This window comes from Ictalurus punctatus, chromosome 26, assembly GCF_001660625.3.
Source record: "Ictalurus punctatus breed USDA103 chromosome 26, Coco_2.0, whole genome shotgun sequence".
NCBI lineage: Eukaryota > Metazoa > Chordata > Actinopteri > Siluriformes > Ictaluridae > Ictalurus > Ictalurus punctatus.
The window spans coordinates 8215563-8231554 of NC_030441.2; the positions used below are offsets into that span (position 1 = coordinate 8215563).

A 15992-nucleotide genomic window follows, 5' to 3' on the forward strand; every position below is an offset into this window, starting at 1 on the left:
CTCATTTAAGAGCAAAATGCAACCACTGAATGAATGAATAAATAAATAAATAAACCCATGTGAAAATTTTATGTTGCCTGAGGTGCGTGTTTTCCCAGTTGAAATTTTTTGTTTGTTTAAAAAAAAAAAAAACAGAGTAAAGTTTCATTTTAATGAGGTACAAAGGCTAAATGGCACCCAAACCCAGATATACCTAATAGAGTGGCTACTGAATGAATACAGTCTATTATTTCTTCTCACTCCAACACCATTTGGTGGTGTGGTAGCCCATACAGAACTATTATGAGGAAATTCTGTAAATTCAAAATACAAGAATTAGCTCAACTCATCTGATAGATGCTACATTTTACTATGCAGTGAGGCGAAGCAGTGCTAAGGCCAAATTCACTCCCAGATAGCTCAAATTTCTTTGAATGTAACGGGGGACACTAAAGGCAAACATCCTACAACTCATTTATCAGAAAAGCACTCATCTAAATATTTAATCAGTTTAATTAAAGTTGATGGACATAATGCCCCATTCTGACTACTTTCATTGTCCAGAGACTTTCTACTTGATTTTATTTAATTTTTTAATTTGTCACAAATTCTCTCTGGCTAATGCATAAAGTAGCTAGAAATGAATGGTACAGATCACTACTGCTAAGAAGTGAAATGGTGAAAATTTTGGAAAATTCTTATTGAAAATGTAGGCTATAATTTAGCAGATTATCTTTACATCATCATAAATAATAGCACAAACAACTAAAGCAATAGGATGATGATAATAATAATAATAATAATAATAATAATAATAATAATTTTAAACAAGGCATCTTGTTTCATAAACAGTATCAGGGAAATGCTTAAAAGGGAGTGTCAAAAGCTGTATTGGATTGAAGAGATACCATCTCAGTTTGAAGGTGTAGGTACATGAGGTGGCCATTTTGAATGCTCAATCGTGTTGTGTTAATTTGTGTTAATGTCTTCAAAAAAGTAGGAGGGTGTTCTCTAATGGGCTGGGTAGGCAAGCACTTACCATGTTTCATTATTTTCATTGCTCAAGATGCAAATTAAATAAACCGCTTAGAAGCTCAGATTTCTTGCTTTATTATATCATGTTTTGTAAACAGTGGAGGGAAAAGCAAAGTGAACACCACTGTAGACATTTTAAAGGAATTATTTTCATGAACGAATGTACACTCACTGTCAACCTTATTAGGAACACTTGTATACCTACTGCCTACTGGCTGTTTGTAATGGCCAAAAACAGCTGATCACTGAGAGAGAAAAAATTCCCCATTCTGTTTGATGTGAAAATGAACTGAAGCTCTTGACCTTTATCTGCATGAGTCCATGCATTGTTCTGCTGCCACTGCTCATTGGATGTCTGTACAAATGAGCAGGGGTATAGATGGTCCTATTAAAGTGGGCAGTGAGTGTTTAGAGAGATTAATGAAGCTTCAGTGTTCCTTGGTTTGCTTTTTAAAGTACACATTTCTAATCCATGCCATTGTCATGGTAAAGTAGAAGCTTTGCAGTATAATGTAATTAATTAGAGTCCAGTTCTGTGAAATTCATCCCATAAATCCCTCTGCAAAGGAACAAAATATGTGGTTAGGAGTCTTTTCTATTAGCAAGTGACTTTGACCCCTCTTGTTTCCTCCATGCAGCAAGAGCCTCATCACCATCATCTAACTCCTCTGCCACACGTGCTCTCGCCCTCTGTCTGATCTGATTAATAAAAGCAGACACCTCCTCGTCTTCTTCATCTTCTTGTCGTGTTCGAGTCCTTCCTGTAGTCATCGCATTTTCATTCAATCGTGAAGAATGAGTAAATTTCCGTTTTGCTGAGTACTCCTGGTAACTGTCCTTTTCTTCTATTTCATGTGAAGTGTACAGCCTTCCAGTTCTGGTACGACTAGACTCTGATGTTCCATTGTAAGTGTCCTCTTCTCCAAGGGGCCTCCTTCTAGAGGGATAGCTGAATTCTGGACTGGGACCCCTGCTTAAATCAGATTCACCGTCAACTTCATCTCGTGAGGAAAATCTCGACGCAAAGCCATAGTCCTCGTCATCTACAAGTGCTGCAACTGAGCTTCTTCGACTTGGAAAATCAAACTCGGAAAGCTCAGGAGGTTCTTCATATGTTGGCCTGGACATGCGAGGTGTCTCATCATAACTACTTGGTTTGCTGGAGGGTGGTCTTACGTTTTTGAGCCATTCATCAATAGTACAGTTGTTGTTTGTATTGGCTGGAAGGTGGAGAATTCCTGAACGGCCATAATCTCTTTTAGGTTTTTCACTGGGCGCTGATGAATCACCAGTGGTCTTTCCAAAGCCACTATTATCTTCCTGGTCTTCATCCTCATCTTTTGGCTTTTTCTTCTTGTACAATGTACTACGTTTGTTGTCTTCTGTAATCTTCTTTATTTCATAGGAAGCCATCTTATCTCTCATATCTGATTGAATCTCTTTTTCCATTGTATCAAGCTTGTGCAGGTTTACTTGATCTTGGAATAAGCTATAAAGAGGCACACTAGTGGTGGTGATCTTGGTCTTACGGGATCCTAATCCAGAAACAGAGGAGAGCCTGGATGCACCTCCAGCAGAAATGACAGATGCAGCTCTACCTCCACCTGAAAGCACAGATTCTGGCTTATTGCGAGATAAACTAGAATATGATGATCCACTCAGTACAGAGGACTTATCATCGTCCGCTCTACGGCTGGGTCCCACTGTGGAGCCTGCACCCAGACTGAAAACTGACCCTGCTCGTGATGGAGGGAGGCTTCCTCCAATCATCATTTCTGCTTGCTTTTGCAAAAGTGTTTCATTGACTACATTTGCAATCCAGTTTTGGATGTTTGCTATGTTAACCATTGGTTCCCCATTGGGTCCCAGGACGGGCACAGGAGGCTCAGGTGGAGCTGGTGGGACTGTAGGTTGGAAATGTGTGCTTCGGCCAGAGTGAACAGATGATCTGCCACTTAATACGGACATGTTATCATCTCCTACAACACTTGCAGAAGGAAAAGCACCAGCACAGAAAGCAGAGAGTGGGATCGTACCAGCGCTGAGGGAGCTTTCAGTTTCCCAGCCACACACTGTTTGGCTCTCCTCTAGTGTTTTTCTGGAGCGCTCAAGTATTTCTTCCCTCCGCTGTCTCCTCTTCACTGTGGCTGAATCTTCTCCACGACTCATCTCCAGAATCTCATCCTTCTTTTCCTCACCACCATGTTTCTTCTGTTGCTTTAGCTTCCATGTCTGATAGGCTGTTAAATTGACATCTTCCAAAGAAGGAGTAGGGGTTTCTTCTTCACCTTCCTTTTCTTCACCACTGTTATCCTCTGCCTTCTTTTCTTTCTTGTTCCAACCAAACTGTAATCTCTTAATCTTCCACCGCTCAAGAGGAGTCAGTTTTTCTTTGTTCTTCTTGCAGAAGTTGTACATAGAGCTCGAGTCAGACATTATACTCTCTAAATCGTCATCTATCTTCTTTTGGCTTGCTTCACTGTTTTCATCCTCATCTTGTTCCTTGGGACGGTATCTTGCAGCTGCCTGCTCCTCGATCTCTCTCAGGCGTTCCTTCCATAGGTCAGTATAGCTGCTGCAACTAGCAGTAGACATCGAGTCTGAGGCGGGCCGGCGAGGTCGGCGCTTAATCCTCTCCTTCACCATCTGCACATCCTCGCTGGTCACACTTTCTAGATCCTCCGGCCGTGGAACCATCCTATTTCCCTCCCCTGCAAGAGACCCATCGTTATCCTCATCAAACATTAGCTGGGCCTCCCACCACTCATCACTTTGGTACTTCTCATTTCGCTTCTGCCACTCCTGAATCATTTTGTCTACATCATCTTCACCTTCTTCATCTTTCCCAGGCAAACAAAGATTCATTGCCTTCGTTGTCTTATCAACTGTGCCTCCAAGAATGCCTGCTTTAAGGGCAGCAGCAGCAGCAGATGAAGCAATACTACTCATAACACTCACACTGTCCTCCTCCTCTTCTACCATGATGGAATTGACCTTAGCACCTAACATGCTTTCCTCCTCATCAAGATGAGCCCTAGTGTCAATTACAGAGGATTGGCTTAGACTATCATCATCGTCTTCATCTCGTTCCTCCATTAAGGTCTCATTAAGCTCACGGAGCTGCTTCACGAAGCCCTCATTGGGGGTTATTGCACGCTTCTTTCTGATTTCCATCAATGCCTCCATGATTGTCATGTTATGAAAGATCATTAAGTAAGCAGCAACTAATACAGCTGAGCGGCTTATTCCCATCATAGAGTCCACCAGAACCTTTCCTGTGCACAAGGAAAAACAATCACACAATTAATTGTATGGTTAGCAATGAAAAGGATAAACTTGTCTCTAAACTAAGCCCTTATCTTGGTCCTTTTACTGTTTTTTTTTTTTAAATAACCAGGTTGATTCTATACAATTGCAGGAGCTCTGCTAAAACATTCCAGTGTTGACCATTCTCACTAAATGAGCTTAAAACTTACTGTACTAATAAGCTTTCCTTCCTGAAAAGTGGGCTCTCTAAAGTTGGTCACTGAGTTCAACATATAGTTTGCATACGTGTCTTTGTTTGTCTCCTTAATTTCATTTTCTAGCTGCTAGCACGTGAGCAGACGTACAGATTAAATGGGTTCAGGAATACTCTGGTCCCTGCATCTTCATTTTCGTTTTATCCGTGATATATTTTCTTTAATGTGATAATGCCAATTTTTTTGTACTAATGGATTCCACATCCTAATGAGTTCCTTTTACTCTTATACCTCTGTGTGTCAGCAAAGCCTCATCCAGGAACTCTGCACATGTTCGGAAGTGTGGTGAGATGTCTGAATCAGGGAAGTCATCAACTTCAATGCCCATATAGGTGATGTTCATTCCCTGGTAGAAGCTTTCGCCTGTGTAGACACCAGTACCGTGGCCCGCATTCAATATGTGAGTGATACCAAGACGCTTCAGGCGGGGTTTGTTGACTGCAACCGATCTGTAGAATGAAACCGTATTTATTAGGCACAACTTTGGATTTTTCCTGTGAAGTGACAGCCACTCATTTAAAGAGAACTTTATAAAGTCGCTTCATAGTAAATCTCTCAACACAATGCATATTCAAAACTGACATTGAATGATGGTTAACTGAACAATGAATAGGTTTTAGAAGGAGCTTGAAACACCACACATATATAATGAGTCTTTATTGGTCACATATACAGTAGAGCACAGTGAAATTGTTTTCTTCGCATACCCCAGCCTGTCAGGAAGCTGGGGTCAGAGTGCGGGGTCAAAGCGCAGGGTCATACGGAGGTGATACGGTGCCCCTGGAGCAGAGAGGGTTAAGGGCCTTGCTCAAGGGCCCAACAGTGGCAGCTTGGCAGTGCTGGGGCTTGAACCCCCGACCTTCCGATCAGTAACCCAAAGCCTTAACCACTAAGCCACCACTGCCCCCACGGTCCTCTGTCAAGTACTGTTTTGAAAATGTACCACTAGTTTGGTTAATTATATTTATTACAGGCAAAGGCAATAAAACACACAATGCCTTGAGGACCACTAATTGGGTCAGTAGAAAAATAAAGTTTTGGTTATTAGGAGAGGACAGTAAGTAATGCTTATTTCTTAGTAGCACATACTATGTTTTAGCATTTGAACGAAATAAATGGCATCATAACTATTCAGAAAAAAACCCAGGATGTTTATATTCGTTTTTATTGAATGACTCGATGAAAACAGTTCACTTGGTAGAAGACTCAGGCTATATGAAAGGAGACAAGGCTGCATTTAACTTCATAATGCCATATCCACATTGGCTCTGAAACTATAAAGGCATCAAAAGGCTCAATAGAAGTCTCACCAGACCACAGACAACCTGCATCAACTCGCCACTGAGGCAGATACAATAGTTGAAAAATATGCTGTTGCAGTCTGTGTAGGAAGATATAAGCTCGCTAGCTATTGAATCCTTGATTCTTTGTAACATATAGAACAATAAAGCAATATATCAAACTAGCTTAAGTCTACAGAAAAAACAAACAAACTCGTATCCCACAACTCACTTATATCTCCTGAAGTTTCTCTTCAACTAGAGAGGGTTAATATGAGAAATTAGTGTGTGGGTTGTTTATTTATTTATATTACATTTAATTACAAATTATATAACTTTTTTTTTTTTTTTTTTTAATATATATATATATATTTAACGGAGTCTCTAGTGTCAATGCAATGTAACAGTTAGAAGTGAAGCTGTAACTTTAGGTTTTCAGATGCAGGAAAGAGGACATTGTACTTTTCAGTTTCTCCGTAACATGACAAGCTGCACTTCTGCCTTATTAAAGTTTCAAGTGAGAAAATAAACAGGGGACGACTATTTACATCTATTTTTATAATATAAGTAAATGATCTGCGCTTATATAGCGCTTTTGAACTTTAGCAGTTCTACAAAGCGCTTTACACTGTTTCTCATTTACCCATTCACACACTCACACTCACACACATGCAAGGCACTACCCTGCCATTAGGAGCAACTTAGGGTTCAGTGTCTTGCCCAAGGACACTTTGGCATGTGGAGACATGTGGGCCGGGCCACACACACCTGAGCCACAGCTGCCCAAGTGATAAGAGGAAATAACTCGTTTCAAAGATGTTCCACATGAATAAATGCAAATCTAAACAAATAAAATGTACGACGTGTCATTCTTTAGTTAATAATAAATAGTAAACATTGACAAATTACTTCGCTATAAGAGGAATAAAACACTTCGGGATGGGCTGTTATTGGAAAATAGCCAACTTCAGATTAGTAATGGTATCACATCCCAACATCACAGCTGTTTTATTCCTTATATATATATTCCCTTACTTAATGACTAAACAGTAAGTGGTGCAAATGCTGTATAATCTGTCGAATCTGTCTAATCTGTATAGTCATCTATATTTCTGTATCTGATGCAAAGCTAAGTTTCTCACTTTTCCCCGATGAAGATATTGGGCCAGACTTCATCCACAGGGTTCGCCGGAGCTTCCAGGCGATCCTGAATTAGAGCCCTTTGGATGTCCAAAACACAGGGTGTGTTATAGGGGCTGCGGTCATCGATCATGTCCTTAACACGGTTGTAAAGGTCCTCCACCATTAGCTGCTCTGCTCTCTCCAGCATGCTCTCTGGGGTTGAGGGCAACTTTAGGTCTTTGGGTTTCAGTTCTATGAAGGAAAAAGGAGATCTTAGATGGTCATACATTTCTGAAGGATGTGAAGAAACATGTACATGCGCTGTTACAGCTTCAAATCGCCTCTGACACTGATGACGGCGTTTATGCTTATTATTACGGTCATAACAACACTGCCTACTTATGTGGCATCTGATGCAAAATGGACTAACCCTCATTGATGATCTGTTTTGCAGCAACAGCCGAGGAAAGGTGAATGGGTTCCATAAATATACTCTCCGAGATCGTGGACAAGCGGTCAGAGATGGTCGAAAAACGGTCTGACATTGTAACGCTGAAAGGAGTCAAACATGAAGGCAGTCAAATGTGCTGGTCGTGGTAGGTTTTTACGAGTGTCTGTTATTTGTACATGTTAGTACTACAGCCAACTGTGTAATGTGTCTGAAGGTTTTAGTCATCCAGAGGGACACTTTCTCAAGACTCAGTGGTCTACCTTCACCTGAAGGTTGACCACTGGTCATGTTTGAAAGAGGACCAATGAAGTGAACATTCTTTTCTGCGACATCAATTTTCATCCACTTGGAATGTCTGGATCCGTATAAAATTTTTTCGTATGTCAGACTGAAATATTGAGGAATTTCCTAATTTGGAGATGAATGTGTTGTGTGTGTGTGTGTGTGTGTGTGTGTGTGTGTGTGTGTGTGTGTGTGTGTGTGTGTGTGTGTGTGTGTGTGTGTGTGTGTGTGTGTGTGTGTGTGTGTGTGTGAGATTGAGAAGATAGATCACCTTGGTGAAGGAGAGCGGAGGTAGTGGGACTGGATATCTTTGACTTTAGGAGCTTCATCCTCATCTGGAACCTTTTGGTCTCCATCTGTGCTGTTGTCATTAGCCGAGGCCATGCTGATCTAGTCCTCCTATGCAGTTCATCAAAAACTTGTTGGATCAAATATGCTACATCAACAAACATACAGTGCTGTGAAAATGTATTTTGATTTCTACTGTTTTTGTGTCTCTCATACTAAAAATTTTTAGGTCTTCAAACAAAATACAACATTAAACAAAGGCAGCCCGAGTAAACACACAATACAGGTTTTTTATTGCAGCTAAAAAAAGTTATCCAACACCCATCATCCATGTGATAAACGAATTGCTCCCCTAAACTTAAAATCTGGTTGTGCCACCTTTAGCAGCAATAACTGCAACCAAACGCTTACGATTACTGGAGATCAGTCTTTCACTTACTTCTAGGACTAGGACTTACTCCTGTGCTTTGGATCGTTGTCCTGCTGCATAATCCAGTTGCGCTTGAGTTTCAACTTACAGACTGAAGACCGGACGTTCTCCTTTAGGATTTTCTGGTAGAGAGCAGAATTCAAGTTTCCCTCAATTATTGCAAGTTGCCCAGTCCCTGAAGCAGCAAAGCATCCCCACACCATCACACTTCCTCCACCATGCTTGACCGTAGCTATGATGTTCTTTTTGTGGAATTCTGTGTTTGGTTAACGGCAGATGTAACGGGACTCCTGTCTTCCAAACATTTCCAATTTCGACTCATCAGTCCACAGAACATTCTCCCAAAAGCTTTGAGGATCATCAAGGTGTGTTTTGATTAAATTCAGATGAGTCTTAATGTTCTTCAGGGTTAGCAGTGGTTTTCACCTCACCACTCTTCCATGGATGCCATTTGTCCCCAGTGTCTTTCTGATAGTGGAGTCATGAACAGTGACCTTTATTGATGCAAGAGAGGCCTGTAGGTCCTTTGATGCTGTTCTCTCTTTTGTGACTTGCTGGATGAGTCGTTGCTGTGCTCTTGGAGGAATTTTGGAAGATCAGCCACTTCTGGGAAGGTTCACTACTGTGCCGAGTTTTTCCATTTGGAGATAAAGTCTCTCTCTGTGTATCTTTGGAGTCCCAGAGCCTTTGAAATAGCTTTGTAACCCTTCTTAGTCTGATGTATTTCAATCACCTTCCTCGTCATCATTTCTGGAATTTCTTTACATTCTGGCACTGTGTGTTACTGAGTAAGACCTTTTAACCAACTTCATGCTGTTGATAAAGTTGTATGTAAGTGTTGGTGTGATTGAACAGGGTTTGCAGTGATCAGGTCTGGTTGTGTCTAGTCCAGCTGAACCCCATTGTGAATGCAGCGTCGTAGATTTGGGGAATTAGTAACTATGGGGGGAAGTACATTTTCACACAGGCCCAGTTGGTATTGGATAACTTTTTTTTTGCTTCAATAAATAACTATCATTTAAAAACTGTATTTTGTGTTTACTCAAGTTGCCTTGGTTTTATCTTAGACTTTGTTTTAATCTCTGAAACAATTTAGTACGAGATATACACAAAAACAGGAGAAATCAGGATGGAGCAAATACTTTCTCACAGCACTGCAGATAGAGAACGAAGCAGGTGGTTAGGCAATATTTTCTATAATATTCAAGTTCTAACAGACTGTCCCTGCTCTATGACACCACCCTGAACATTGTGTTTTTATTCCCCTGTTATTAGTTCACCCATTTCAACTAGTCAGCTAACAAGCAAACAAGTCTAAACAAGTCTAAACTGAACTGAGTCGAGACAGGGGGGAAAAACCCCAAAGTGGTGGTAATTCAGCACCAGGAAACACTACTGTAGGTTATTTCCATGTTGTTTCCACCGTTGATTTGACTTGTACATATACTGTATTTTGCTATGAAAATTTTTTGTGCTGTGATTCTACAAATACAGTCCTAGAGAATAAAAAGTCAGAAACAAGGATTAGAAATTTAAATTCAATTGTTTTTTCATTTAACGTAATAAAAAATGTGAACAAAATCACTCTAAATCGAGTCAAAATGTTAACACGTTAATAACCTTATTGTTCTGTTCCAGTGTGCTTTCAAGAAAATTGCCTAAACTTAAACATTTTCCTAATAAACTCCTGTCCAGAATATTTTCACTTCCTGTACACCTGGCTACAGGTAGATATGACACACAATCACTGCTATAGCCCGTCTTTTGCAGCTGGAAGCAACGACAGGAAAATCCGTTTATAAAGTTGTTGTTTTTTCTACGATTCTGCAAGCAAAATATCCCAGTGCAATGCGGAATCAGAATCTTTTATTCGCCATGAACATTCACATGTATTTGGAATTTTTCTTGGTGTTTGGTCACAGCGTGATACATCCAACACACATTTCAGACAACCCAACACAATCACCATCCTAATATACAAATGTTCCACCCAATATACAAATAATGCACCTTAAGCGGAAATGATAGGTTCAGTTGTAATTTACATGACAGTGGCGGTAGAAATAGCAGCTGTATGCAGTTCAGGGTAGATTATTAATAATATTTAAAATAATAATAATAATAATAATCATAATCCATCCATCTTCTATACCGCTTATCCTTTTCAGGGTCACGGGGAAACCTGAAGCCTATCCCAGGGAGCATCAGGCACGAGGCGGGGTACACCCTGGACAGGTTGCCAATCCATCGCAGGGCACAACAACAACAATAACAATAACAATAACAATAATAATAATAATAAGTCTTTAACTAGTAAAATAATGAAAAATAAATGTATAATAAAATTAAAATAAATGGAAGGATGTTCTGATGAAACAGCTGCCAATCATGTTGCAATAATCTGCAGCCTCATATTCAAAAATAATCCTCCTTTCACTTTATGTGGAAGACTACAGACATGAACCCTCGTCAAACATTAAAGCCAAAAGAGCGTCTGACAGCCAAATGGCTCTCGACAATCGTTATTAATCTTTCTTTTAGTTTCATTCGAACTGGTTTCCAATTACAAAAGGCGGGTGGAGCAGGAATGAATGCATGCAAGATGTCATTTCTGTTTGGAACGAACCAAAAAATGGCCAGGAATAGTTCACTTCACAACACAAATAGAATAAAATGGTGAAAACAAAACAAAACAAAAACCTTCTTCTTTTTAACAGTATATGGTTAATATAGAGGCTAGTGTTTATGTTACTACCGACTTGCTGTTAAATGTGAAGCAATATACTCCAACCCAGTTGTAAGCAAGTAAATGACACTTGGATATGAGGATATTTGCCTCATATCCAAGTGTATATTATATATTATACTCCACAAAGAAAACTAAACAGAACATTTTTGTACTCTGGAATCATTTTAAAAGCAAATTTCTGCCTCATTTTAACCAAGATCATTTTCTTCATGGTAGGGAAATGACTCATTTTTAATTTGTAATAAGTTTGTTCCTGTTCATGTTCATCTGAGGATAACGCCTATGAAGGCCATGTCATGTCACTGAGATCAGTACAGAATGTTTATCTGCTTACAGAGACACAAACATGTTCTTCTGTTCAAGGATCGTCTAAACATCTTCTAGAGACCCCTAAAACAAAGCCTGTTTGAACTGCCTCAAACCGCTTCTTATCAGTACACAGAAGTGTGTCGTGCTCTGCATTTCATATATATAGTAGTGGTTCAGCACAAGCACTTCAGAGCGCTCTCGTTATTCTATCCTGCTTTATTCTATCCTGCTTTATTCTATCCTGTAGTAACTGTCTTTCTGTAATAAACCTTTTGTCCTTCAGAGGACGAGTCTGCGAGTGTTGTCTAATTTCTACGACAATCTGGCGTCTCCTGGCTGGGCTTCACCCTGAAGTTCGTGTTGACACGCATGCGGTTTGATCTTTGCTGCGCAGAGCAAAAGACCGATACAGCCCTGCCACTGACTGGTAGGATTCATCGAGAATCATCAACGATTAGAATTTTATGAAGTCATTGTGTATTGCTGTCTGTATGGAAGGGAGTCAATGATATAAGAAATGCGCGTATTACATTGAGAGAAGTATTACATGGAGGCACTAGGTACTAGAAAGTAACGTATACACTTGCGTTAATGACGTTGTTAACAAAGAAAAGAGTATTTTGGGGTATTTTTGGTGGTACTGGTTGAGGAAAAAAAGCTGTTCTTACCTACCACTCATTTATTTTGAAAGAATATATTTAATTAGAATTAAACAGTACAATATTTACTGTAATTGACGTATTTGAATTGATTCCTCTTTGTGTGTGTGTGTTTTTTTTTGTTTGTTTTTTGGCAACCAAACATTTTTTTAAAAAGTCTGATCAAATTCTGTTTAGACTTTACTTTCTTTGGGTTTTGTTTGTGAGACTGTCAGTTGTCATGAGTCTTAGTGTCTATATATAGCACAATGACAGCTGATAGGACCCTTCTGGAACAGAGGGGAGAGGGGTGAAAAAGTATCAAATACTTTTCAACAAATTCATTCAACAAATGTTATGTTTACAATCTCAAGAGGTCACATCCCTCACATATAATTCTGCCTTGGTTTCAAAATCATGGAGAAAAGTTCATCTCTTACCTGAGCAAAGGGTAAAAGTTCCGAGGCCGTAGTGCTGGTGGACTGCGAGACTGTGAGCGAGGCTGATGGTGGAAGTCTAAACTTAGAGATCCCCTCACCATAAAGACTGACAGCCACTCACTGCCTCAGAGCTTACCTCAGACCTGGTGTGTGTGTGTGTGTGTGTGTTGAAGAGGGGGGTAGGGGGTAATATAGATAGGGGACATACAGTACAAACACAGGGACTTCTGATATACAGCTCTTTGGCAGCAAGTGTGTCTAAAGTATTTAAAGCATTTGACTATATGAATTCAACCAAAGAACAGAATGAAACCTTTCACTTAAACAAATATTAAACAAATCCTGTGCCAAGATTTTTTGCTTAGTGCCTAGTGTACATGATCTGTTACAGTAAAAGTAACATAGAACCCATTCAGAGTTTCTTATCTTTTATTGTAGTCAGGTTCTACTGTAACTGAAGATGGGGGAGGTTTATTTAATGGCCTTTTCATAAACACAGCCTAAGTGGATATGAACATTACTTACCCAAATCAACTTAAAATGATCAAAGGATACAATTCAAACAACTGAGAACCGAGACAACAATGACTACGTTATTATCTTATCGTATTAATATTCTATTACTTTGTTGTGCTAGAATTTGACTCGTAACCATGTGGTAATGGTTACTGTCGCCTAGCTTTAGAGGTTTTATGCGAGTAGGAAATTGTGTGTACGATCGTGGTCAGAGAGGTCAGTAGGTCATGAATGTTATCTGCGGATGACAGATGTGTTGTTGTGCTATTTATAAGATGGAATGCAGGGAGAAAAATGCGCCAGTCTATTAACTCGTTCGTTTCTAATAACTGTTCATAAGTCTCCAGATGTACGGGATATTAGCATTGTTGGTTTTTTTTTTAAAGCAATGTGTCTTGCAAAATTTTTCATACTTAGTTTATATTATATATACATTTTATAGATAGCCTTTGACAAAAGAAGAGTGTATTGAGATTAGAGATCCACAGACGTATCGGCCGATAGTTTAAAAACATCCGATGATCAGCGGCGGTTATATCCTGTCATTCAGAAGAGGGCGGGAAAACACGTGGATTTCGTGCCGTGTGTAAAGATGACGTCTCTTGTGTGGAATGACGACAAAACTGCAGATCGTAAGCGCTGTAATCGCTGCACTGATAAAATTTCACACCGGAAGTGAGCAGCAGTGAAGCGGGAGCTTCGGCATCGAGTCTAATTTTTTTTTTTTTGCCGAGCTGCTCACGCTGAATTAAAGGGCCAGTACACCGCCGAAAGGTTTAAATGAAGAGGAGTTGACAAAAAGAGTACACATTGCACAGAAAAATATATGTGTAGAGTATTTCATATCTAGTTAATGTTAATATATATAAAAAAAAGTTGATATTATATAGGACCAGTTTGATGTTAATGATGAAGTAGAAATGTTTGTGTTTGTGGAGAGTGAATGTGAGACTAACGGGAGGATTTTTACAATTCAGTCAATGTTAATATGAATTAATAACATTCGATAATTTAATAATCTTACTTTAATCTTCAGAATGTAGTTCATGTGTTCATGTTAATGTGAGTGATGTGTTTTGTTTATGAGACCAGTTACTGTGAAACAACTTGCTGAAATGGAGAGAATAAAGTTTTTATTTGCATTTCCTTCAGAAGTGTGGAATTCATTATTATTCATTTATAAGAAGGTATAAAAGGCAGAACTATCGGTATCGGCCGATATCACTCTGAATAATCGGTTATTCGTATCGGCTGAGAAATTTAGTATCAGTGCATCTCTAATTAAGATCATTTTCATGGCTGGATCGGGAAGCTGTTGCTATGGAATTTAAAAAAGAAACATGGCAGCAATTCACACGGTTTCCAATTCAAAAAGACTGGTTGCGGACCAACCGAGAAGTGGACGTCCACGAACTTCCACGGACGAAGGGGCAATCGACGTGGTGCTGGCAAACACGGTCCCGTATCTATGGAGATTTTTTGGACACCATGTGTTATCAAATGCCACATATGCATTCCCAAATTGATTTTACTTAAAAGACAGAATGTCCTCATGATTAAACATAAATTGTGCTAGTCTTATAACTGCAGATGCAATAGAAGCAAATTTATTTTGCTCATCGTTTAAGTGTGGTAAACTAACTTCCAAATCAAGATGAAGATAAACAAACTGCACTGTGGTCCATTCTGTTACCCGACATTTTCCACTTTTATTTTCACTCACTACATACACAATACAGTTCTCAACATCGTATTCATTTACATAACATTCAGATAAAATTGACATTTTGTTCAAGATGGCTTGTTCGTCTTTCATTTGGGGAACACAAATATATCTAGCAGTCGATATATCTGTATCTAGAGTCATTTCGGTCCTCATGTTATTTACACTACAGGCAAACGTCGGAACCCAACATTAGTCACAAACTAGATTTTTTGATTAAATGTCATATATACATTAAACAGGTTTCTATTTTGTGTAGAAATAACTGATTCTTAAAGCCTTGCTAAGTTTAATGACTGCGGTTCCTGTTTAAGGAAGATTATCCTAAAGCAGTGGTTCTCAAACCTTTATGCAATAAGGTACTCTTGTAATAAATAGTATCTCTCTCTCTCTCTCTCTCTCCCATTATATATATATATATATATACACACATATATATACACACACACACACACACACACACACACATACACAAAATATTAATATAATCCACCTGATTTAAATATTTTTATTTTTAACATTTTTTTTATTCCTGATCTTTCTGCCAACAGAAAACATTAGATCCAAGCTGACATTATTCATAGGCTGCATGTTTTTGAGTTATAGAAGTTCAGCTTAGACCCATTCAATTAATGTGAACACTCAAACCGGCTAATAACTATAAGAACACAATAATCAATGCAATAACCACTTTACAGTAACTTAATAATAAGTCCCTGGGAGGCCCCGGACCACACTTTGAGAGCCACTGGCTTAAAGACATGATTAACTTGTGGTATAAAGGGAGACACATTAAGTAGAAATCCTGATTTTGTTATATTTCTTTTCTAATTACTTTCATAATTACTTGAATTATGTTTGATCACTGGCATCTAAATGCAGTGCTTAACAACTCTGAAGATGGTCGAGTCATGCCATACTCAGCACAATCGTGTCACATCATATATACATTTACTTACTAGTGTAAAAATCACACTGCATATTTTATTTATATATATAAAAAATTAATTAGTATATACTGTAAACATGAACTATATACTGTGTGTTTGTAAATATACACATATATAATATATATATATAAATAATATAATATAAATATTATATATATATATATATATATATAATATAAATATTATATATATATATATATATATATATATATATATATATATTTGCAGTGGGATTTCTACACTAGTAAATGTTTTATGTGTGTACACACACACACACAC

General features: G+C 38.7%; 1 protein-coding gene across 2 annotated transcripts; it reads right to left on the reverse strand.

Annotated features, from left to right (window-relative positions):
- Nucleotides 1-1073: 1073 nt before the first annotated feature.
- dusp27 (dual specificity phosphatase 27) lies at nt 1074-12683 on the reverse strand. Of its 2 annotated transcripts, none has more exons than XM_017457311.3 (6): nt 12525-12683; nt 7942-8069; nt 7368-7489; nt 6958-7189; nt 4767-4984; nt 1074-4289 (listed from the first exon to the last, which is right to left on the reverse strand). In XM_017457311.3, the coding sequence occupies exons 2-6, from the start codon at nt 8052-8054 to the stop codon at nt 1597-1599; spliced, it is 3378 nt and encodes a 1125-aa protein (XP_017312800.1). In that variant the 5' UTR covers nt 8055-8069; nt 12525-12683; the 3' UTR covers nt 1074-1596. The 2 variants fall into 2 exon arrangements, with proteins under 2 accessions (XP_017312800.1, XP_047007126.1); XM_047151170.2 differs by having other exon boundaries at nt 7942-8106; nt 12525-12676.
- Nucleotides 12684-15992: the final 3309 nt, after the last annotated feature.